Source organism: Poecilia reticulata, chromosome 3 (genome assembly GCF_904066995.2).
Source record: "Poecilia reticulata chromosome 3, P_reticulata-male-v2, whole genome shotgun sequence".
Lineage (NCBI taxonomy): Eukaryota > Metazoa > Chordata > Actinopteri > Cyprinodontiformes > Poeciliidae > Poecilia > Poecilia reticulata.
Window position 1 is genome coordinate 11,737,388 of NC_088832.1, and position 24,824 is coordinate 11,762,211.

Genomic DNA, 24,824 nt, shown 5'->3' on the forward strand with positions numbered 1-24,824 from the left:
CGCCATTAACTGTGATGCTTTTAAGTAATGTCATTACTAATTTAGGGGGATGTTTATGGTCATTATCAATTTGGAAGACCAATTTGTTCCAATGCGTTAACATTGTGGATGACTTCTTAATATTTTATTTTTACATTTCCACATAATGTTCTTTCCTCGCGTTAACATTGTTTGAAGTGCACCAGACCCTCCTCCAGCAAAACTGAACATGATGCTACCACTTCTGCACTACTTCACAGGTAAGATGGTTTCACACCAACACATATTCAATTTCGGACACAGCAGACATCTGCATTTTGACCAGGTGATTCCCCAGGCATTCATAATTTGCATATAATTGTTTGGAAAGATAAACAAAAAGCGTTAAGGCATAAGGTAAGATTTCATCTCAATAAACTCAAACAATGCTGGAATTTACTTGTGCTTTACTTTTCAGGTTAGTATTTATATAGTTTTTGGTCTGACTTGGAGCACAAGCACATCATGTCCCACGGTTTTCTTTCCAGGATCCTGTGATCCTGAATTCTTTAAATCACTTGACAAAAAGTTAGCAGACACAAAATATTTCACGCTTCCTACAACATGATTTAACGCCCAATATGACTTTCAGGTGACACAGCGTGATTTAAACACAAAGTACTGATGTAGCTTTAATGTTGTAAACGTGAATAATCTTTACTTCCAGCACTTGTTAGTATTTTATTCAGTTAACTTAGATTTTTTTTTTTAAAGAAAAGTTGTTCTGTCTCTGATTTATTTCGATTGCTCTCTGTGTATTTTTACAGGTTTTTCTTCAATCTTCCACGCTGCCTTTGCTTAACTGAGATAATAACTACCTCTTGCTGAATGCTCATTCACTGCAGCAGGTGTAGAAAGTAAGAGCCGGTATCTCGTCGTTGCTGCTAGCAGGCCTTGCCTTGTTTCCATCATTGTCTCTTGCTGAACTATGAAATATATAAAGGTTAATGGAACAGTTCGCCAAGTCATGTACTGTAGTATTAACTTAATGACAGTACTTACATCTGACTTTAGGAGTCTGCTGCTCTCACTGCGTAAAAGCCTGAAGGCATCGCTTGATAACCATCTAAGCATGATGGCTTCTCTGAGTGGCACTTTCTCAAGGAAAGCTGCCATATTAAATTGTGATTAACTCTCTGAGACACTAAAATATTTCTATGCAACATCAAACACCTGTAAAAGATAGAATAGCATTAATTTATGTTATATTGAGAGACATATTGTTTCTTTGTAAGATTTGGGCATTTTAAACGTCCTAATTGTAACAGTGGGTTGAGCTAAAATCTAACCTCATTAGCCTGATTTTCAGCACATTCACTTTGATAAATAGTTTTGTTATTATGGAACCTGTTATCAGTGTTATGGAAATGTTTGCCTTTAGGGTAACATGAAGGTAGCGATTTAACACCCAATTAAGAGAGAGAGAGTCAGAGGCAGCTTTGTTATTAGAGCTTTCAGTATAAACATATTTGCTTGCATGTAAGTGCAATGCAGAGAGATCTGTTTATGTGCTCAGACGATATTTTTTTAAGCAAGACGTGTAGACAAAAGTATTTCCCCATCAGAAGATGTAACCACTGGGAAAGAGATCGACAGAAAATTTTCACTTGATATCTAGTAGATATTGCTATATAGTAAATGCCAATAAAACCTTCAATGGCAAAAATTAAAATCCCCATCAAGGATGAAGGGGAAGATAAAAACTAACAAAAAAAAGATAAGGATACAAAACAAGTCCACCTTTATCAAGAGAATTTTAGATACATTTTAAAGAGACATATAATATTAGCATTGAAAAGAAAAAGTCTGTTTCCAGGTGTTTAGATACAGCTATGCTCTGATTTTTTCTTATTGAATCAGAAACTTGTGAGTAAATTCGAACATTAAAAGTGAGAAAATAAAATAAGGGACTAATCACAGATCTTTTGAGGACGGCCTACTTTTCAAACAGTTTTACTCTGACTTCTTATTGCATCAGATTTGATCCTTGGATCGAGACAGCAAAAAGGGGAAGAGACGTCAAGGGGTTAATAGAAATATTTTAAAGAAACTAACCAAACTGATTATGTTTCTGTATACAAACTCTTTACATGTGCTTGCTAAGTGGCGTTCAGTTCCTTTCTTAAATGAAAGCTACGCAGTTTAAGTGCCAGTCTGTTGAGGAACGAGTAGAACAAAGTGACCCGTAGACAAGACTGTTGTCATCTTCAGTGTCATGGTGACTTCATGGCAAAGACACATTGTAAATGCAGCTTTGGAAAGCTTTTTGTCCTTAAGGCATGTGTGTTTAGTAGAGTTTTTGAGTATGTAGACAATTACGTTCTGGATTAACGGCTGTCAGTAACATCCTTCAGCTATAATGAAAGATAACATAAAAAATTAAAAAAAAGTAATCTTTGTGCCATTTGAAATGGAGCTGTTGGAACTGAGATGCAGCTTGGTAATTTCTTTAATATGTTTAAGTCGAAATCGATATAATAGGTATATGATCCATTTACGCACATTTGTTGTACAGGACACTTTCGTTCTCACTTTGTAAATTAAGATATTGATACCTACATCATCTGTGGTGGACAAAATGTAATTCTTCTCTCTGTAAAATGGAAATATATTTGTGTACGAAATATGAGCAAAAGGCAGAAATTTTTGAATCTGAATGCTATAGGCCACATGTGGTGCGTGGGTGGGATATGAAGGGAAAGATTTGAAATTTACATAATTGATTCGATTACTTTGCCAGAGTTTAAATATATGTGGGGAAAAAAAGAACTTGAGGCAAATTATTCATGGATTGTCGCTGTTTTTGAAACGGACGCATGCACCTTTGTTATTCTTTATGTTTAGGGAAAGTAACCCTGAGAGGTCAGTTTTCCTCTTACGCCTGCATTGCTTTCAGCAATCACACCCACATGTGATTTCAGAAACTGCAGGTCTCATCTTGAAAGCAATAGGAATCATATGAAATAAATATAAATATAAAGTAGCTACATGTGTACGTTTATGCTGTATATATATGATGGATTATGTTGTTCCTTTTCTGTCCCTCAGATACAAAGTCAAGACCAATTAAAATGCACAAACCAGTATCAATAAATGCTACAAAGGAAACTGGCATTCATTTACAGATTTTAAGCCACTAAATGCAGAGCCAACTTAAACGATGCACACACTGCACTGAATTCATCTGTCTCACCTTAAGCAGTGGGTTTGATGTGCTAAGCCCAAAATCAGTTCTCGTCATTAGAAAAAGAGCCACTTACAGACTTATACAGTTTTAATCTTGTCCTTTTTTATATTAAGCTTTGCTTACACACCTGGCGTGTGTTGCTTTAAATTCTGCTCTGTCAAAACCGTTAGGATCCACGGTTCTCCTGTTCTTAACCTGGAGTTAATATTTCATACGTGGGGAAATTCGGAGTCGGGGCCCGGTGCTCCCAAAGCTTCCCATTTTCGCTCAGGTGGACTCATGAGAGAGAATTATTTAAGCATGAAAAGAAAGAAATGTCAGCACAGGAGGAGGAGGTAGGGGCCATTAGCAGAAGGCTTTTCTCTTCTGCATGGCTCTGTTGCTGAGTTGTGGTCAGATGTTGCATCAGGCGCTTCAGGGAGGGTGTAATAATTTTACATAATATTTTCCCGGTCTCAAGGGAGGATCATCAAACTTCTGACCTGTCTGGCACAAGATTTCCACGCATTGTAGTGTAACATTACCACTCTACAACGAGCGATCACATTGGTGATCTTATTTTTGTTATTAGAGAGACAGTTTTATTTGGTGGACGGTGGCAAGTTTGCTGCCCAGTTCATTTTAAAATGATGAGGCTTATAAAACGAAGCAATGAACTCTCTCCCAGCTCTCTGAGCAACCTCATACATCTCCTTATTACACACAATTAGTGCAGCAGCGTCCTTGTAAACACACAAAACCTACATTGAGAAACTAACGAGCTCCTTTAGCATTGTTTCCCCATCACTAGACAATTCTTCATTTTTTTTTTTCTCGGTCTTGTTTCAGGGATGCTCGACATCGCTGATATTTTTATGGTGAGTCATTCCTACATTCTGAACGCCGTTAGGGTGGCAGGAGGCATGAATATCAAATCCCGGATGTCACCTTGTGAGTCTTGTGAGCTGTCCAGCATACGGAAATTAAAATTTGTCTGTGAAATTGAGTCGCATCTGTTTTTCCGTTTACGGTGATGCATTTGAAGATGATTCAGAGTCATTTGCATTTTAGATGCTTCCCTGCATAGACGGGAAAGGGATCATATTCCTTTCTCCTTGTTGGAGCCTTTTTTGTGCTGCAACGTTATAGACATGTACATATATAAAATTTTGTTTTTGTTGCCCAAATACACACATTGCATGCTACAATAAAATCCCTACGTGTGAAGCTGTTTTATGTGCATAAGATAGTAAACTTTTATGACTACAGCTAAAGCTGCCAAGACTTGATGTAATGTGTGTGAGCTACAAATATACCTTTGCCAGGTTTGTATTTGTATTTCTGTATCATTTACTTCCAAATAAAATCCAGATTTCCATATCCTACTTTAAAGATAAGCTCTGCAAAATGACTTCATATTTAAAATACACTTTGATGACTTTTGTCTTCTGAGTAAAAGGTATTTTATATCCAATACAAGCCAGACTAAAACCTCATTGTAAAATTGGCACACTAAGTTTGTGCAATGCAAATTAACCATAACTGAGAAACTGAATAATCTCATGACCTTTTTCAGCCTGAGCAATTTGTTATCCTGTGTTGTTGCTACATTAATTGAGGACGAACTGATTAGCTGTTTAACAAGCACAAGTGTGTCCAGTTCCAGCTACCATGCTGACCCGTGTCAGCTGAAACCTTCTTAATAAGCTACGTGGACGTGCAAAAATATTCATAACTATTGAACTTCAATTTTGACTTTCAGAGAAACGGTTGTCTACATGCCCTGATCTGGCCATTCGGGCACATTTATCCCAAGAGCAAATGCAAAAAGTAGCACCCATATACACTTTGAATATCATCTTAGGATCTACAGCAGGCTCTTGTTGTTGGTGTGAAAGTACAGGGCAGAGAAATTAGAATACTCTGCAAGTTTACCTGTCATAGGAAAAGACTGAATTATTTGGATATCAAAACAGAGGACAATGTTTGACACTAAACAAATGCTGTTATAATCATTGGGTAATCAAAGCTTTGAGAATGCGACACCAAACGTTTTAATCCTCTGTTTTTGTAGAACAAATAAGATATTCAAGAATTGTACTTTTGTTTTGTTAATTTGTTGGACATCATATTGCCTGTCATTTCCAAACTAAAGGAAGCTGATCTACAAATTTCCATGTTAGCATTTGGTTTCTGGGAAAAAAAGACCAGCATCAACTTTCAATTGTTACCACTATGTCAAGGAGGAAAGTGTGTTGTACCAGCACTAGGTTTATCTTCACCTGATTGTCTCGTCATAGGTTGTGGCAGAACTTCAGTGCCATGTTTTATCTTTTCTTCTGATTTCCAATGGTTTACTCCTTTTATTTGTATTTCAGAAAACTTGAAGGCAAACTTACAGCACATACCTGGATGTGTTTCTCTTCTCTGTTTTTTTTTTTCCCCCATCAACACCTTAGGTCAGCGTATCTTCACCTCTTCTTCACAGCCTCCAACCCAACTCCCAGTTTGCAGTAAACAAACCTGGAGAGACTCATCCCCAAGGATTATTTTTCCAGGATTAATCACCTCCTCTCTCCTGCTAGTAAACAAAGGAAAACAAGTAACACGTTATTCCAACCTTACATTGTGTTCATACTGTACTCAGACCTCCAGTAACGCTGCTCTCTACCACGATGGAAAAATCTTTGGATTGACAGCTTCCCACAATCAGTAAGAAGAAACTGTCATTAGTCTGTTTATTAAACTTCATTCGGCCTTTTACAACGACTTCTCATTGACAGTCGGTACAAATTGACAGTCTACACAAAACTTGAAATCATAACAAATGTCGTACATGTTTTGGTGGGAGTATGTGGGTAGGAGATTGGAAGAAATTATTTACATTTCTAACGGGTAGACTTTTTTTCCCCCCAAATACTCAGGACACAAACTGGCTGTTTGAATTAATTTGGGATTCAGTGGTTCTTTGGTACTTTGATTCTTCTGCTGTTAAATGTTTCCCCCACACATGGTCATAAAACGTGTTTTAGCTGTTTCAGTGCGGTTCTACAGAGGTTATGGGTGGATAGTAAAGATTGCTATTGTCCTCAGTCTGAAACACGTTGGTTTCAAAGTGTCATGACAAATCAAACATATGGCTGTATAATTGCAATCTCTAAATCTTAGTGTATAGGTGTGAACAAAGTTTTAAAAGCTTCCCATTTCTGCCATGTTAGGTTTATATTGCTTATAAAGTATTCATTTGATATTGAGACATCAAAACTTTGGGAAACATAGGGGGTAAGACAGTCTGTAACACCCCCTCCAGTTACACACTGGCTCAAAGAAACCAGTTTATACCCACGCAGTTAAACACTAACTGGCGTCTGATGGTTGCTTTGTTTACATTTCTAACTCTCATGCTATTTGTGAAGTTTCACAGTTTGTTTGCATTTCTGTTAAGTGAATTCTAGTCCTTGTTTGGGCCTGCCGGCCTTTACAAAAATCCAAGAGATTCATGACATGATCCAACCAAAATAATGCTCAGCTTTCTTCTACAAACAAGAATAGTTAACAGATAACCATTTTAATTTAGGTGGAGTAAATGCAAGAATTAAATATCTGGGGAATACAACAAATCAAATTGGTGAAAGAAATTTGAAAGACTTCCACTAAAGTCTTTCAAATTGGTGGAAGAGGACCAAAACCAGCAGGTGTCATCTGCTGGTTTTGGTCCTCTGTATTTCCTGCTTCCTTCTGCTTACGAGCTTTATGGAGATGTTGATTTTATTCTCCAATAGGACTCATTGGATTCAGGTATGTAGCAACAGGGATGCATCTAAACGTTGCATGATAGTAAATCTGTCGGTCTGGACATGGGCACCACTGATTTAGTGGCTCAGTGGGTTAACTAGCTGATTAGGATGTTAAACCATGAACTTCCAATATTGAACATTTTTGTTTTTCTTTATCTTTAAGCCATAATTATCAAAATCACAAGAAATAATGGCTTGAAATGTTAGTCTGCAAGTTTCACTCTATGAAATGAGTGATCAAAAAATATTTCATATACACAGTGTTTCAGCCGTACCTCCTTCCTTCCATTCTTTCCCAGGTAACTGTGTTAAAAATACCTCCTCATTTTGTGAGGGTTATTCCACCAGGCGCGGTCTAAATCCGTAGGCACCTGATGATTGAATCCAATATTTTCACTCAACAAAAGACAGAGAAATCTTCTGGAAAAACTTTTTTTTTTTTCAATAAAACTTTTATGATGAAAGATGAGTCCAATATGAAGCAATAACACAAGCACATCCTCATTAAACAGTACTTTGTTATACTTTAAATCCAAAGGGAACCTAGGACGAGGAGACTTTTATAATTAAGCCATTACCATGGCAATTATTCCTGAAAAAGAACAACCCTGCCAGGTCACACTCAAAGTGTGTTTTAAGCGTCTTCAATCGTGCTGCAATAACCCATTTATTATTAATATAAATTAATATAATTTTTAGAAACACTGCATATACCGCTACCAAAAACTGGTATTGTGAATGCAGTGAGAAGACCTTAACAAATTCTTGCTTTTTTAAAAAACAAAAAAAATCAAGTTCCAATATCCAGAGAAGATGGGTTTTCAAAAGGTCATAGGGTTTTTATTTTGTCTTTGTTCAATCATATTTGACTCATTTTTCATCAAATGGCTGTTTTCCCGCACAAAAAGGAACAGATGTTAAAAGTTCATCGTCAATGGCTCTATTTTGAATGACCTGCATTCTTGTTAAATAGCTACAGGCTGTTTATTTCCATTGTGTATTAGAAAGAGTTTAAAAGATTCTTGCTTGAGAGGTGATTATAAGACACAAAGAGCCAATTCCGGCGCTGAGGGAATAAGCTGGTGCTAACACAATTGTCCAGGTGATGAGGTTAGGGTTTAAGATAAGAGCAAGGACATGGCTTTTGGCCATGTACAAGAACACACCGGAGATAGATCAGACCTCTGTGCATGTGTTTCTTTGTGTGCCCCTGTTAGCCAAAGACAGAAAGACAAAGAGGGGGAGTTTAATGGAGTGTCCCAGGGCGAGGCTCCGTTGTTCCCCCTCATCAAGCACACAGCTGCCAGTCGCTTCTGGTGGCATGCCTATCAGTATCCGGTCACACATTACCAAACACTCAGTCACTTTGACACAAGCGAATACAGAGAGGAGGAGAGTAACACTTGGCTGGGCGAAGAGCAGTGTGGATCAACTGGAACATTTTCTCAGACTATTTATCGCTGCCAGACACAAATAAAGTCATAACAATGCGAGTCTGTCAGCAGAGACGCGAAGGACACAAAAAGCAAAGTTTGAATGGGAACACTGTCCATCCTCACACGATGTGCCTATAAGTTTCCATTTGTCCCTTCTCTGGGTGATTTGCGCAACTGCTTATATGAGCTAATCTACAAAAATTATTATGACAAAAACAAACCTTAACTTGAGCAAAAAAACAACACTTAGCTATTTAGAGCAGTTTTTTTCTGGTCTCTGCTGCCCCCTAAAGGCAACACAAACACTCACCTTGAAGTACAAAGAAACAAATCTACCATTTATCGAACAAACTGATTTTTTTTCATGCAGAAACATGCAAATAAAATGCATGCAAGTCATTTAATTTGAAATGAGTAAAAAAAAAAAATCTGTTCTTCTTCACAATCACATTTCACACAGAAACCATCAGTTAATAAAACTGCAGTGCTGACATTGCACAAAGATCTGAAAGAAAATTTAAAATCCAGCCTTAAAACTTCATGGTAGCATATCTGAGTCTGTTAAATCACATGCCGCGCAGCTCCGCGCATGCTGAGTGACCTCTTTTTAAATCTCCTGCTGTCAGGGGAAATTATCAGACGGAGATTGGTGTTTTTTAACTTATCAGTCCAATCCACCAATCAGTAAGTGTCAAGCAGAATGAAGAAGGTGATAATAAGGAGTGTCTGACACAGAGCTGCTGCTTAATCTAAGGGTGAGTCTGACTATTAACCTTTGTCCTCCATGTCATCCCAGGCTTTTATTTATTCATTTTTTTCAAATAAGACACCTCTTGTCAGTTTTATTATTATTTTTTTGCTACAAAAGAATTATCAAGTTGCAGAAAATCAATCCATAAACCACCTAGGCCACATCTAAATTATGATTTGGTGTCCAAAGAGTGACAGGCTGGATTTTAAATTTTGTTTTCTTTTTTAAAATTTATTTATGTTTTTGAAAATGAAAACCTTAATTGAAAAGTGATATTTGGAGTTAAACTCCTGCTGCACGTGGGACTCATTGTTCCTTTTCCCTGGTGGCGGTGCTTAACGCAGCTTGTGTGAGCAGGTACCCTATAAGATCGGCTGCACTCCCTCCTCTCATCACAGACCACTTGTCATTGTGCTCCCCCGCCCCCTCTCCTGTTTTCATTGTCTCCGAAGCAGATAAGAAGTCAATTATGAGGTTCTTGTAAATTTTTTACAAGGGGCCAAGCAAAATGACCACCACCGTCAAACCCAAGGTCCTTTGAAACAGTACAGGTTTACACACACTCCTTTTGTCTGGGTACATGTGTGTCACCCTGGAAGTCATCTTTTAGCTGCTTTCCCTCTTTAGAAACATCTTATCAGACCTGATAGCTCAGATTAATGATCAGCCGGAGCACAAAGACACACACAGACAGGATCATTTACAACAGACCTCTTTTAAATCATGGCCCAGGTGAAAAGCACCATCTATTATTACCGTCTTTTCCCCATAATATCTAATCTTTATGAAAAGTGTATTTTTTTTTGTTTGTTTTGTTTTTTAAAGCCTGATTAAAGTTCAAAAACTCAAAAGGACCGTTTGATTCTGTTTTTGTGGTTTTGGTTTGATATGTCGTCACTTGTTTGAAGAGAAAGTGGAACATGCTTGCAGACTTTAAATGATGTATAAAATAATCATAATAACCATCAACATCACCAGCATTATCATCATGGTATAGGCTGCTTTACAATGAAATGACAATGAATTTATTTTATGAAAATAATGAGACCCGATGATGCTTTACAGAAAGAACCAGAATAAAATCAATTTATCCAAAAAAGTTATTTAAAATCAGACAGGCTGGTTTATGTGGAGCAGCAGGATAATGAATAATGTTTTAGTTCTTTGTGGATAAGAACAGGCAGCTCGTTGCTCTGGGCCAGGGCTGGGCCGCTGAAATGTCTTTGACTGTTCTCATTCAGATCATATCAGGAGACCACCTGAGGTTCCAGGGCGAGACGTGATAAACTAGCCTGAGGAGAACAGCCGCACTGTAATACGTGCTGCAGGTGAGAAGCAAACTGTAGTAACAGGCCAAGGCTTCACTATAGAGCGGCACCTTAACGGTGTTGTGTTGTTTAGAGAGTAAATTTCTCCCAACAATACACCGAGCTGGATCATAGCACTGGGAACCTGCAAAAACACACTTTAGTTCAACATCCGTTGTCTTAATAACAATGATTTATGTCAGTGGGAATGTAAGTGCCACCAGAACGACACAACATCTTCATGTTTTAGCAGATTCATTACGATGTTTGCACACATGTAACGATGTAGGAGAAGGATTTTATTTTATAGGGTTTTAACCATTTTTAGATAAAAGGTGACATTCCTGGACAGTAGATGATTGGACAGGTCATACATTCATATTTTTCATTTTTGAGCCTTTTTTTGTGTGTGCTGGTCCTTATTAAGACATATCTCTGTTGGTGGTCTCTCTCACCATCAAACACTTTTTTTCTTTTCCCGTTCACCTTGGCTGCTCACCTGATGCCTTTTTGAGCTTTTCCCAGGAGAAACTTTTACAAGCCAGCTTTACAAAAGCGGTCCATCATGTCTCAATGTCCTCTTATATTGACAGTTCTTTTTTTTTCTTTTTCCTTATCTTCTTTGGCGATTTGTGTATGTGAGGTGAATCTGTAAATCAAAGCAAACATAGACGATTTAACAGGTGCTTACAGAAAACATGCTTGAGGGAACATGTACGCCGGTAATTTCTCTGTAGATTGTTGAGTCAACAGAGGCAGGAATAAAAGGAAGAGAGCAGCTTGGCTGAGCTGTCCAGCAGCAGCAGCAGCAGCAGTGGAGCCATGTGGGATAATAATTTCCTCCTGCCCTATAGGCTCCTAATTTCCTGTGGTTCACCCATCTGCCTATGCCAGACACCCGAGTACATGTATGTATGTTCCATGTGTGCTTGCCAGGAAAATACTCACCAGTGGACGCGCAAACCCTCACATGTTCACTAAATTAATCTACGCATAAACACTGTGGGAGAAGACATTAAGTGTGAACTTTGCTGCAAATATGCAGATATTGCATTGTTGACGTGCACAAATATTTTTGCTTCTACTTCTAAGCTTCCTCTACGGTTTCTAAAAATAAAAAGAGAGAGAGAAATGTCAGGTATGATTTGCTTTTTTTTGTGATTTACTTGTTCAGTAAAATGTACTATGTGCAACATCTTCATGTCCATGGACATGAAGATGTAGAAAGAGGAGGCTTTGTCAACAGTAGAAAGAGGAGGCTTTGTCAACAGCGCCATCTTCAGGTGGATACTCATTAATACACTGAACTTGTTTCATGGCTTTTATTTAAGCGACCTATCATTTCTTTTGCAACTTATAAACGACATAATGTAACTGTTTATATTTTATTGGTTACAAATTTCAGTGAATTGTCAAAATGCCACATCCACTACACGTTAAGTCAGGAAAGTCATTCATTGTCCACAGTAGGACATCCTGATCAGATCTGGAAGCAAACTTTTCATGTAATGTATAAAATGACACATAACCCTTTTTAATCACTGTCTGACAAAATATTTTCCTAATTTATGCCAGTTGGAATTAGTTTAATTATTCCTAAATGCCTGGATACTGACAACTAATGTATTTATTTTTATTTTTCTACTTTTTCAGAGTTAAACTTTACAGTTCATTGCCTCTAACTTTTAAAACTAGCTTCAAACCTATTTGATTTCCTTCCTCGAGCTTGTAATTATAGTTCCCTGTAATTTTGGCTCATTCTATCCATGTCTGGTTTGTGGGCCGGCTTCCTTGTACATCAATTTTAGTGCAAGTTTTTAATGGGACTGAGATCAACCCTCTGTGAGTGCCACTCCAAAAACTTAACCTCTTTCTAGATAATTTGTCTGCATGATTAGGGTCACTGATCATTTGAAGGAGTAATTTAGGGCTAAAGTTGTGAAGTTTTGAAATGTCCATTATTTCAACATAATGTTTGTTCCTTACTAACACACCCACACCACATGATGCTGCCACTCTGTCATTTCTAATGAGTCAAACAGGTTCTGAAACTTCACGTAAGTCTGCAATTATGATTATTGCTAAACCTGTCAATAACAGAAGAAATTGTATTCTAAATGTTTTGCTTGATATATTTATTTTTCATACAGTGACTGTAAATTTCTGCTTTGAATTGTAAACCTGTCAGATTTTCACAGAACAAAATGAATGTGTAACAGCAATAGACTTGTGTTCATCCACAGCCTTGTTCTTCAAAACATGTTTTTAATAATTGATTGAAATGCAGATGATCCAAAACATAATGCACTAAGACACATTAGCTTATAAATCAGATGTTTTTATGTCACATAGCCTTGTCTAAAAATGCCTAAGCCCTGTTATGAATGATCTTTAAAAATTACTTCATGACAGAAATAAGTTTTAGTTTGATATTTTAAAATATTAGATTTTCACATTACAAACATATAAAATATTTCTGTTAAAATTATTGTGTGGCCAGAAGGTTGACTCATTTCACAGTCACCAAATCTACCTAATGGTATAAATAAAGTTGATTTGATTTTGTATTTTTGGGTATGTGTGTTTTGCTCTTTTTATTGGTAAATTCTCTAAAATCCATAGAGTCTAAAATAATCAGAGATGTCATTTGTGACCTGCAGTATTTGCATCCTATCCTCTTTTTGACAACAGCAATATAATTTAAGCATGCTAAAATATAAAATGATGGAAAGAAGTTACAATTTTTGACTTTTATTTGAAGGGTTTGAACATTTTACCTTTCACTTGGTGACTGTAAGTAACAGAGCATAAGATTTGCTGAGATCCCCTCCAATTATTGGTTTTTACACCCAACTGCAGCATGTGTCATGTAAACACATGTGTGTCATGTGTTTACATGACGCACATTTCTCTGAAGCTAAACAAATTCTTCAAAACTATGTTAATTGCTTAAAGCATTCATTATGACCAGATAAATGAAGATAAATGGGCAGAAACCACACAAAACCTCAGGCTGGACAAAGGTTATTTGTCACATTTTAGCCTTGATACTGGAGTTACAGGCCCTGCACTTTAGACAGCATGTGACCAACTTTTACTGACTCAAAGAGAAACCTTTGAAAATGGAAAAATTTAAAATGAGACAAGTCACACACTGTTTGAGGAAGGGCTATTTAAAGTTAAACAAAATATTTCATATCTGTTGAAAATTGAGATTCAAAGTCATTTTCATACAACAAAGAAGGTTGACATTATGACATGACACAGGCCTTTCTCACTAAAAATAAAAAAACAGGCGTGTCAATATTGAAAATACTTTTTGATTGTTTTATATTTTAAGAAAACTGTCTAAATTGATCTATACACTCATTAACAATCAGTAGAAAGTACTTTATTACCGTTACAATGATTGGACTTCACTGGTTTACCAGTTTCTTTGAACAATAGATACTTAAATGTCAGCGGTCATAATGTTATGCCTAATTTATGCATGCATGTGAACAAAGTGTTTTACAGGAAAATATTTTAATTTCTCACTGTCATTCTCTCTCACCTTAGAGCGTTTATAATATTCATTGAAAAGAATGAGTGAAAAAATTAGGTAAGTAATTGCACACCTTTATTGGTCACACTCAGATTTTCTAGATAAGCAACATTTCACATCAAAGATAACCTGAGAAACACAAAAGACCATTTTCAAAAGCTGACTTTAAAGATAGAACTATCCAATCAAATCTGGTCCAATGTGAAAAAGTAACAAACAGCATTTTTGAGGATTTTATATTCACAAAAGCAACTAGTGTACAACTGTAGGTCAAATAATGACCTACAGTTTATAACTAAAATAGCTTTGCACATACTTCATATTTCATTTTTTCTACGTAATAAATGATTACAATGCAATATAGGTTGAATAACAAACAAAATCATAAAAGATGGATAATATTAACAGATAATGGACAACAGATTCATCTAAGGATGTAATTAAAAAGACATTTGTCTTTTATTTTGTGTGTGCGTGCGTGCGCGTGTGTGCGTGTACGCGTGTGTGTACGCGCGCGCGTGTGTGCGTGTGTGTGTGTGTGTGTGTGTGTGTGTGTGTGTGCGTGCGTGTACGCGTGCGTGCATGCGCGAGTGTGTGCGTGTGTGTGTGACTACACATAGGAACATGCAGCAGCCACAAAGGCTTCACTCACTGTCTGACTCAGTCTGGCTGACAGGTGTCCAGCCTTTTTAACAGAGAACTGAGTTTGACTCCACCTGCTCCAGCCTTTAACCTGCTGAACAGACTGAATATCACAGAGTGACTGACTGTCAACTGATGCCTTCTGCTGCTGCAGTGCAATTATTAGGATGTTACCCATTTAAAATCCACACAATGAAACGGGATTTTTACCCCAGATAACAGACTAAGGGTTGTGCAACATTTACATATGTTTAAGTACCATAGGTTAACATTGGGATGTTAACCTAAGGAGCAAGCATCTACATTAAATAAACTGTATAACATCTCATACTGTCTTCCAGCACGTCATCTGTTTTCTCTGATGTGCTGCTTTGTTAACAAATAACAGTCAGTGTCTGAGTAACTTGGAGAGTCTTGTGTGGGATAATGAGCCTGGTATTATTAGTGGAAGTGTGTCTGTATAAATGTGTGCGTGCCAAGTCCTTGATCTTCTCCTCACACTTTAGAGTGACCTTGCAAATCTGTTTATGCCTGCCATCTGGCCATTTGTTAAATACTGTGCTTTGTATCTAACAACTCACCGTGTGTCCATATATGTTGTACGTTTGCACGTACAACATATCCGGAAAACATGCTCATGCACACAATGCAACACGAAACCCTGCTAAAATTAGTGTGGCGTCTAAAAGATGCCATCTTGAAGCTCGATAATGTTGGGATAAAACAGGTAATCCTGTTACAGCACAGTGGGTGGTGGGGAACATTAATACAATAACGCACACACAGAGAGAACTGCAAGAATTGCATTTCTGACCAAACTATCTGACCTAAATAGAAATCTAAATCCCTAAAGAGCGATGGAACTAATTCACACACGTACACGGCGCCAGAAAGGGCCGTGAATCATCCCTGAAACAACTGCACTTGTGAGAGATCCATCAGCTGGTCCAAGGCTGGCAAGACAGGAAGGCAGCAGAGACAGATGGACTAGTTTAACCACAGTAAGAGAGGCTGACCTTCTTCAGAGAGGAGAGAGGCGAGGAGAGCAAGTGTGAAGAGGGAGAGGGAAATGAAGGGACGATGTCAGAGACAGAGACCGTCCTCTGAAATAGCTGCCATTAATCTTCTCTATCTCTGCAGGCACAGAAATCTCTGGCAAATCAAGCTTCCTCAGCACAAGCAAATGACGTGGAGAGCGGCATTAATTAGATCGTGGGACGAGGAGACGCGATTACACTGGAGACTCGAAGCAGAACTACTGTTCCTACGAAATGAAATATATTTGAATTACAAGATGTACGCTGTTGCTACTTTACTCCAAGACAAAAAATAAAAGACGAGCATGTAACCAAATATAACAAATCTTTAACGAAGCTCTTTCTACATTAGCGTTCAAATTATTATTATTTTTTTTATCTTGTAGATGCTACAAGCCCATCAAAGCCCATAACTGAACAAGCCCTCAGTGGAACTGAACCCTATTTACAGTAAACTGCTTCCAGCAACAATCCCAGTTAATAACTGGTTACTGTGATCCACAGTAACGATGACTAATGGTGGATTTAAAAAGTGAACACATGTGCTTGTAATAATGCCAGGTTTATGCATTGCCAAGAAATGAGACCAAAACAAACCAATCCAAGATGTTTTTCCATCTTTACTTTGAGGTATTGTTTCAACTTAAGAACAAATAAAGCTGTCGGAGGGAAAATGTCTCGTTGAAGGAAGTCTGCATACAAACAAAGCTGAGGATAAAGCATCACAATGGCTTCAAATATATGTCAAAACAAACTAAATTAGAGTTTTACCACAAGAACAAACTAAAAATGTGTGTGTGTGTGCGCGCACATTAAATTGTGTCCTTTTGTATAACTGCGAGTCCTTTCATCACCGTGCATTATAAAGGCCTGTCTTTTAATCTGCCCTCAGGATGTTATCAGATCATCTCAGACAAATGGAGGTTCTGAACGCAGCACTTGACACATCTATATTTCATTCAGTGTTCAGGGATCATTTTAAAGCAATGTATAAAAGATCAAAAGTAAAGCTTAGAGAAGACCTTGAAAAACTTTCTATATGAGGTCTTAATACAGTTAATGTCCTGATAAAATGAATATGTATATGCATGTATGCATTTACTTTTTGATATCAAATCTTTACTTTCACTTAATTTGATATATGATGTGTCTCTCATTGTTTTCTAAAACCCAACCAAAGAGATAACTAGAAATATCCAGAAAAAACAACAACTTCTTTAGGATTAAAGCACAGCTTGAACTGTACAAAAACAACTGTATTGTCAAAGTTTGATTTAATCAGACCATTTTCCAGCAAGGGTAAAAAGTTTCACTTGTTTTTTCTTTCTACATAAACAATAATCAACAATAACCAATGTACTATCTGAACAATTATGCAGCAGTTAGTAAAGAAAGCAACGAATACCTCAATGTGCCACCAAGTTTTTATACCCCATAACGCTCGCAGACCCACGTTTTAAATAGTACCTGAATTCTCATTATCCATTTATCTCATTGTTAATGGTTTTTTTATTATTATTCACATATTCTTTTTATCTAAGCAGCCATCATGTGATTGCTTTTGGCTCCATTTGTGCAGCTGAACACATTCGGCTTTGTGAAACGGTCAAGAGGAGCATAAAGACGCTGTAAATGACTAAACGCTTCCGGATCTGAGGCTGGGAGCGTGTTCAGCACATCTGTGCATGAATAGCGCAGAGGGAGGAAAACCCGAGTGTCCTGCTTGTACATCCCTCACTCATTCTGCTCAGTTTGAGATCCATGCGGGTGTTGGTAAAAAAAAACAAAAACAGCCAAAGCGTTTCAGTTGTGTTATTTAATATTGCATATCTGCCATTAATAGAAGAAATTTAATTCTCTCTCTCTCTCTCTGAGAAAATTGTTCACTGTTTCACTTAAAGATTTTATGGAGAATTTTGTCCTGTGGACGGTTAGTCTGGCTTTCTACCACAGTCCAAAAAACAGCTTAAGTGGTCTTTTGTGAATTGTCATTAGTTGTGGATGAATAAATTTTCCAGGCTTTATTGAAAAGACACTCTGATTAAATAAGTAATCAGAGTGTGTCTGATTACTTATTTAGTGCTTTTACCATTCCAATGAATGAAGTTTTAATATTGATTGCATTGTCATAAGCTACAGCCATTTTGCTTTTGCAAATGGATAAAACTGATTATTTTTAGCATCCTATGCAAACCTTCAAACAGAAACAATCAGATTTTTATCTATGTTTAGAGTTCACATCAAAATGCATCTCTTTTAATTGCCTATTATTCCAAATTTTTTGTACTTTTTAAAAAATATTTGTAACATTTCAGAGATAAATTGTTGTTTTTTTCTGATCTGTAAGTTAATGTAGAGTTTGAAACCAAAACCACAGTAAAAGTCCAGTACAACTGAGATCTTGTCATGCTGAGGTTACTTTTGCTCCTCAGGTACCATTAATGCTAATGTCGGATTAGAGCCTGGTGCTCTGGGTAGCTCTAACCTGGCTGGACAGGTTAAGGAGCATCGGCCAGACCGAAGTGTGCGCTGGCTGAATTTTGTGAACTAAGCTTACATACAGCTAACATAAAAAAGAAAAGACACAAAACAGTGTTACAAAACCACAAAAAAGGGACTTCTCCACGCGAGGAGCCACGGGGCCAACTCAGTTCTGTCAAGCGTGAAAATTAACATCGGCATATGGAACAAGGTGACATTACGCAAGGGAAGAGAGATCAGACGAGCAGCAGTTTAGATGAGAAACTTCAACCTTGCCTCGATATGAGAGGAATTAAAGAAATTGTAACATGGTGGACAGAGGAAACTGACTTAGCATGCCCAGGGGAATGGTAAGAAGGAACGAAAGCGAAGCTGACAGGGGAACCCGCAGGCAAGAAACTAGGCTATACTTGGATCCAGCAGGAGAGGAGGGCACAGGACTGGGATGGCTAAAGAACTGCTGTCAGTGACCCATTCTACAAGGAAGTAGATCCGCTGTTGACAATGGCTGAGGTATTTGGTTTATTTATGACCTCAGAAGAAATAGTTTCGGCTGACAGTAGAGTTGAGCTCCTAGTCTGAAGCTAAAAAATGTGCAAATTTCATTAATTGATTCTTCGACTGCCTTACATTTCCTTCAGGTACTTTCTCCGTTGTAGCGTTTGTGTGGAGAAGTATTGAAGTAGGTGGTGTTGGTCAACCAATCAGAATCAGACTTTAAAGAACATGTACGCAAACTTAAATAAAAAAAAAAACTTAAATTGAAAAAAAAAAAAAAAATACATTTAAATATATATATATATATATATATATATATATATATATATATATATATATATATATATATATATATATATTTATTTATTTATTTATTTATTTATTTTTTCCAATCACATTTCTCAGACTTATGGGAGAGTAAATATCTCCTGGCTGAAGCTCTTTCAAGTTCAAAGCATCAATAAAACATTTGTATTATTTTATAGACTTACTTGTTTTATCATTTTTTTAAAGGTTTTAAAATGTTTATGTCAGAATGACACCATATGACATACTGTATATCAGAATATGTTGACACATGGAGACTGATCATAACACTTGAGGGTCATACACACACATTCATATCGTTATGGCTCAGGATGCCACTCGCAAGGGACAAGGATGTTAAATCTAAAACATTCTTTACAACATTTTAAAGGAATGTAAAGAAAACCAGTTCTTGTGGGTGAAAGTTCTGATCCGGTGTTTTTGATTCGATCTCTGATGGCTCAGAAATAATGTCTTATAAATTTCTGTTTGTTTGGGAGGAGTGTAATCTAATTACCAAACAACAGTATCCTGCATTTCACACATCATCTTCACTGTGTTTTTATTTGTTTTGTATCTGCAGCTTGCAAACATTACATTTCCCCAGTATTACTGACACATCTGTTTGGGAGCATGCAGAAGGTCCATTACATTTTTGCCACAAGGAGCTGAATGTTTTTGCACCTCGGGGGCCAGACTGGAACTCCCTTCAGCAAGCAGCCACCCATGAAATGAGAAAATCTATAACCCGTTTAATTCTGTTCTCTGTAGATCACGGCCTTCTCTCCAAGTGACATGAGAAGGCCTGCAAGCAGCGGTGACCTGCAAACAACCTTCCCCCGTCCTTTCTGCAACATTGAAATAAACAATAACTCTTATGTTGTTCAGTTTGCAAACACTGTTTTCTTCTGACTAAGCACTTTAGCCTTTGAGTTTCACAATGCTACTACATTTATATTTAGACATTTTTCTTTCAGCATGCTTGGCCAAATAATCAGTACTTCTCAAGCATTAATTAATAGCTTTTTATAATCTACACCGGATTCCTCATAGTTCTTGCATGAATAAGCAATCTGTGGAGCTGTCTGTCTGCTTTTGTCTTGTTTGATTAACGTGGTTTGAGCCACAAGCTGTCAAGAAATGGATGCATTAGGACGATCACCTTTTCAGTTAAAAGGAAAACATTTCAAAACTTGATCCTCAAGGGATGCAGTCACAATCTTAGTCACTCTGGCTCACAGCAGCCTGCCCTTTAGAACTACTCAAAGACTAAAAAGATGAATGAGGCAGATATCTGGCAGGGACTCACTGAATTTCAATTTACTGGATGGCTCCATAGGTTACATAATGCCAAACATGGATTTTTTCCCCCCGTCCACCTTGCTGATTAATATTGCTTTCAAGGACCTATAGCATCCTGGATGCAATTTTAACCAAGTATTTTGACCGCTAAAAATATGAAAGAAAAAAAAAAAGAACTAAGCCAATTCATGACGCATGCTTCTACTTTGAGACTTTTGGTGACATTAAATGGGAAATATAGAGATGCTAAAACATTTTAGGACTTCTTTTAACCTGCCTGTTGTTGTCGACACGTTTATGCGCGTGTTACATTCTTTCTGAACTTCTGCTCTTCAGCTTCCTGCTCTTGTTGTCCTACGTGTCACTGGCCTGAAGGGAACTCCTGCCTGATGATATCAGTGTGGTGTGAATAAGTAGGCCACCGATGTGACTGTCAGCTGTGTATTAGTTGTATAGATCTGTCCCCCTATTTATCTGGGGACAATAAAGCAGATTGCTACTGTGAATCTGTGAATGGGGGTGTAAAAGTAAGCTTAGATATTCAGCAAAAACTCTCTGTGCGCTGCTCTTAATCACATCAGTGAGACAGAGGGGAGCAGATAAGGAGATGAGAGACCGTCACCGTGAAGTTTAATTAGGTCTGGCTCACTCACCTTATACTCTCTACAAAATATGACGAGTAGATATCACTGTCCTTTCTTTGTGTCAGTGGCTTTTAAAACATAGGACAATTGCAAAGAACTGAAAATGTTCTAAAGATTAGTTGTTTTTTTGACATTTTGGCAAAGTTTCTTTTGTCACTCTTTTGACAATGTGAAAATCATGTTCTATGGCTTTATTACACAAGGAGGGAAATATTGCAAGCTTTTATTTCTTGTTTCATTTAGTTCTATTTTTTTCAAGATTCTAAAATTGCTGACCATTTGCTGACCAATCAAATAGTGTCTTGATCCAAATGCCACACAAATTCACTTTAGTAAATATGAAAAATTATGAACTAGAACTACAATTGAGCATGCAAGACAAGAAAACTGACTTTCTTAGGTGATGAAGACATCTGAAATCAAGCATTATTTTACAAGGACATGTTAGTTCATGAAAACATGAGAAAACATCCCTGCTGTGACATTCCAGTCACAATTTATTTTTGTTAGAGTATGTTTTCATTATGTGCGCATTGTTTGCTATTTTGTCTATGATTACATATATACTCTTGCTACTGTTACTTTTTTGCCTCATTTGATCACTATCCTCAGTTCCACAATCTGTATAGAGCAACAATTATAGAAGAGCTGTAAAGGGTAACAGGACGAGTTTAAAACTATAATGAAACTTATTTATTTAAGCTTCGTTCTCTCATAGACACAGTAATAGAATATTATTTAGGGATTCAGACACGTAATTTGCCTGCGATATTCATTAATTCACATTTCCCTATCTAGACGGCACAGATCTATGGCCATTCAGTCGTGCCTTGACAACGTCGGGAACGCGCATGTCAGGATCGTTGCAGAGATCCTGCTGCCTTGGCTCTCACGATCAATCGTGAGGATGGTGTTGTCTGCGAGGGGCTACGGACGCCTCGTTTTCTGTTTTTAAAACAGATGTCGGGAGCCGATGAAGTCACATGAAAACGGACTCTAATACCTCCTGAAGCCGACTGTCTGTGGAGAAGAAGACGCCACTGTCAGACCAAGGACAACGCTAACATTACTGATGGAATTCCCAGTCGTTGCTAGATGGAGAAACCGAAAGGGTGGACTCGTTATAAATAATTAAAGAACACATCTGCTGCTAAAATAGAAGGAAAATGCATCTGCACCAGGTGCTGACGGGAGCGGTGAACCCTGGAGATTGTTGCTACTCGGTGGGGAGCGTTAATGACATTCCCTTCACGGTGAGGCTTTGAATTTTATTGCTGTTTGCACAAAATGACAGCGGTTCGGGCTAACCACTGACTAGCTAGCTGGGACAGTTCGCCAGCTGACGCTTACGTCCACCGCAGACGGGGCTGGCGAGCGAGCTAAAGCACCAGCTAGCCGGGTTACCTTAGCAGAAGTGCCGCACCGACATATTCCCAGAGTCCAGACTACAAGTAGCATCCTAATCACATCCCCTTTCTGATTTACTCCCACGGCCGCCGTCATTGATAAGCTAAATATGCTGCTGCGAGTGACATGTTATCGCACTGAGCAACCCAAGGCACCCAGGTGACCTTTAGCTGCATCTTAAAACGTTAGAATTACCGCAAGGGAATCCCTTTTTTTTTGCGCAGCCATAAGGTTATTGAGGAAACATATTTACTACGGGACAAACTCCGACTAAATAATGAAGCTGGGCGGTGCAATTTTACCGAGAAAGTGCGTTTGACGTGATTCTACACCAGAATAGCGTTTAAGCATTGTATATTCTTGTATGTGGTCGTTGCACAGGCTAAGCTCGCTACCATTTGGCGTTAAATCCTCCTCGCGGATCATTAGCTCGCTGTCATCCCAGCATCAGCTGCGCCTGCTATGACGTAGAGAGCCATATATGGATACATGCGCTAAAAAAGCTTGAATGGCACTGTTTGTTGTTCAGATTCAGGATATTGTACATTTTGACCCAACTCTGTCTACCACAATTTTTACACGCATGACTCTGAATATAGACGAGTATTACCGGAAAATATATGAGTTATTTATATTTTAGATGCTGGTGTAGGACAGCAGTCATTCAGTAACCTGCTTATAAACATGCTGTTTAAACAAGAAACACAAACACACACAAAAATCAGTGTTTGTGATTTGTTGACCCCTTTAGGTTGTAAAAATCAATGTGTCAGTCTGTGGTCTGGCAGCTTCCCAAAATTACTGTGTGCCTCAAGTAGATAGCACAGAGAAGCCAAATCAATATTCCATTTTGTGCAGTGGGTGATGGCAAAAATCTACAGTCTCTGGTATGCAGCGTGTTCCTACTCCCAACACCGTTGTTGGCATTAAGTGGATCGGTCCCGGCAAAGCATTGAGATAAGGAATGTAAATAACAAAATGGAGGAATTCTTGAGTCAGCTGGGTTATGAATACCTGCATGAGGCGTATGGAACATCTTGTAAGGGAAAAAAACAAACAACAGAACATTGGTTAGAATAACAATATCCTGGAATACTGTTTTGCTAAATGATCCATATGAACTATTGAAGCCTGTGTTGTAACAGTTTGCATGACTTGAATCTGCAGAATGTGTTTTAGAAATTCATCAGCTTTCAAGCACAACAGCAAACACAAACGAAACTCTGTCTACCTGTTCCTGAAACATATTGCTTATGGTGTTATTTATAACATCTTTTAACATCAAAACATGCAGACGGATCGCTTTTCCTCTGCTTTTTCTGATTTTCCCCAATCTGCTGGACTATACAAGATAAATATTGTTAAACTATGATGGGGTCTTCTCCATCCTTGCCCTAGAATCCGGTTTCCAGATGAAGGCAGTTCAAATGTAAACAGGCGGATGTTGAACCCGCGGTCATATCTGCTCAACAGCGAAGGACAGGGATGGTTGTAAAGCTAAAGCCTTGGTAGTCGCTACAGGGCCCTGATTTCTATGTCTGGTGTTTTTCTTTCTGTGTTTGAGAGGGTTATTTGAAGAGCACTAGACATCATGTCCAATGCATTTACGCTCACACTGACCCCTAAGGCTCCTAGGCTTGACCCTGACAAAACGCATACACATACACACACAAATACATAGCTTACATCGACCATGAATGGACAAGCTTTGGCAAGGCTTTAACAGCGTTTCATGACCAGATTTATTCTCTTGGATACGATAAGAGATTTCCTTAAAGTAACACCGACAGTGAACCTTGTCTGACCTGTTAGATGGTGTTTATTTTTTACAATTTTTTAGAGTCTGCCTCCAGACTAGCTAAAGGTCTTTTACATTAGTAACTGAGGAAAAAATGGATAGCAGAAAATATAATGCTGACTAATTTTTAACCAGCATTTTAACACAATTTTTCTCTACAAAGACGTAAAAGGAAATAAAGATAGAAAGTGACACTGTTTTTATGAACTTGCTTTTTTTTTTCTTTTTTTTTTTTTTTTTACAGATATGCTTGGTTTTGGTGCAGACTATTGGAACTTTCACACCAGAGTTGTTTGGGTTATCTAATTCGTTTGAGCAAGATTGACTGCTGTTGGAGCTCTGATTTGGACCTAATAAGCCAAATCTATCTGTATGATTGATGGAAATCTGTGTGACCTGAAAATTATAGGAGTTTTTAGCTTTGACTCATGTAATGGATAGAAGGAAAACAAAAATCAAATTTTCAACGTTTGTCCATCACTGAACAGAACTGAACGTGACGCATGAGAAATCGTCCGATTCTGTGTCTCTGTTGAATTAATTGGACTGTTTGTTGAAGAACTGTAATCAACAAGACTACTGAAAGCCTCTTTTTATTATTATTATTAAACTAAATTAATTTGTGTTTTCATTCAGGGCTTTTGTAAATCTAGGACATTTTACAATGACTTGCCTATTGCCTAAATAGGA

General features: G+C 37.7%; 1 protein-coding gene across 4 annotated transcripts in view; it reads left to right on the forward strand.

Annotated features, from left to right (window-relative positions):
• The first annotated feature begins 21,773 nt into the window (after positions 1–21,773).
• dmxl2 (Dmx-like 2) overlaps positions 21,774–24,824 on the forward strand; it is a 40,918-nt gene continuing 37,867 nt past the window's right edge. For 2 of the 4 annotated variants that reach the window (XM_081605073.1, XM_008404573.3), the window contains exon 1: positions 21,775–22,182. In XM_081605073.1, coding sequence (XP_081461199.1) covers positions 22,096–22,182 — 87 coding nt within the window. In that variant the 5' untranslated portion in view covers positions 21,775–22,095. Of the gene's footprint in view, positions 22,183–24,824 lie in introns of all 4 variants that reach the window. The other 2 variants (XM_081605072.1, XM_008404574.3) reach the window with 2 other exon arrangements.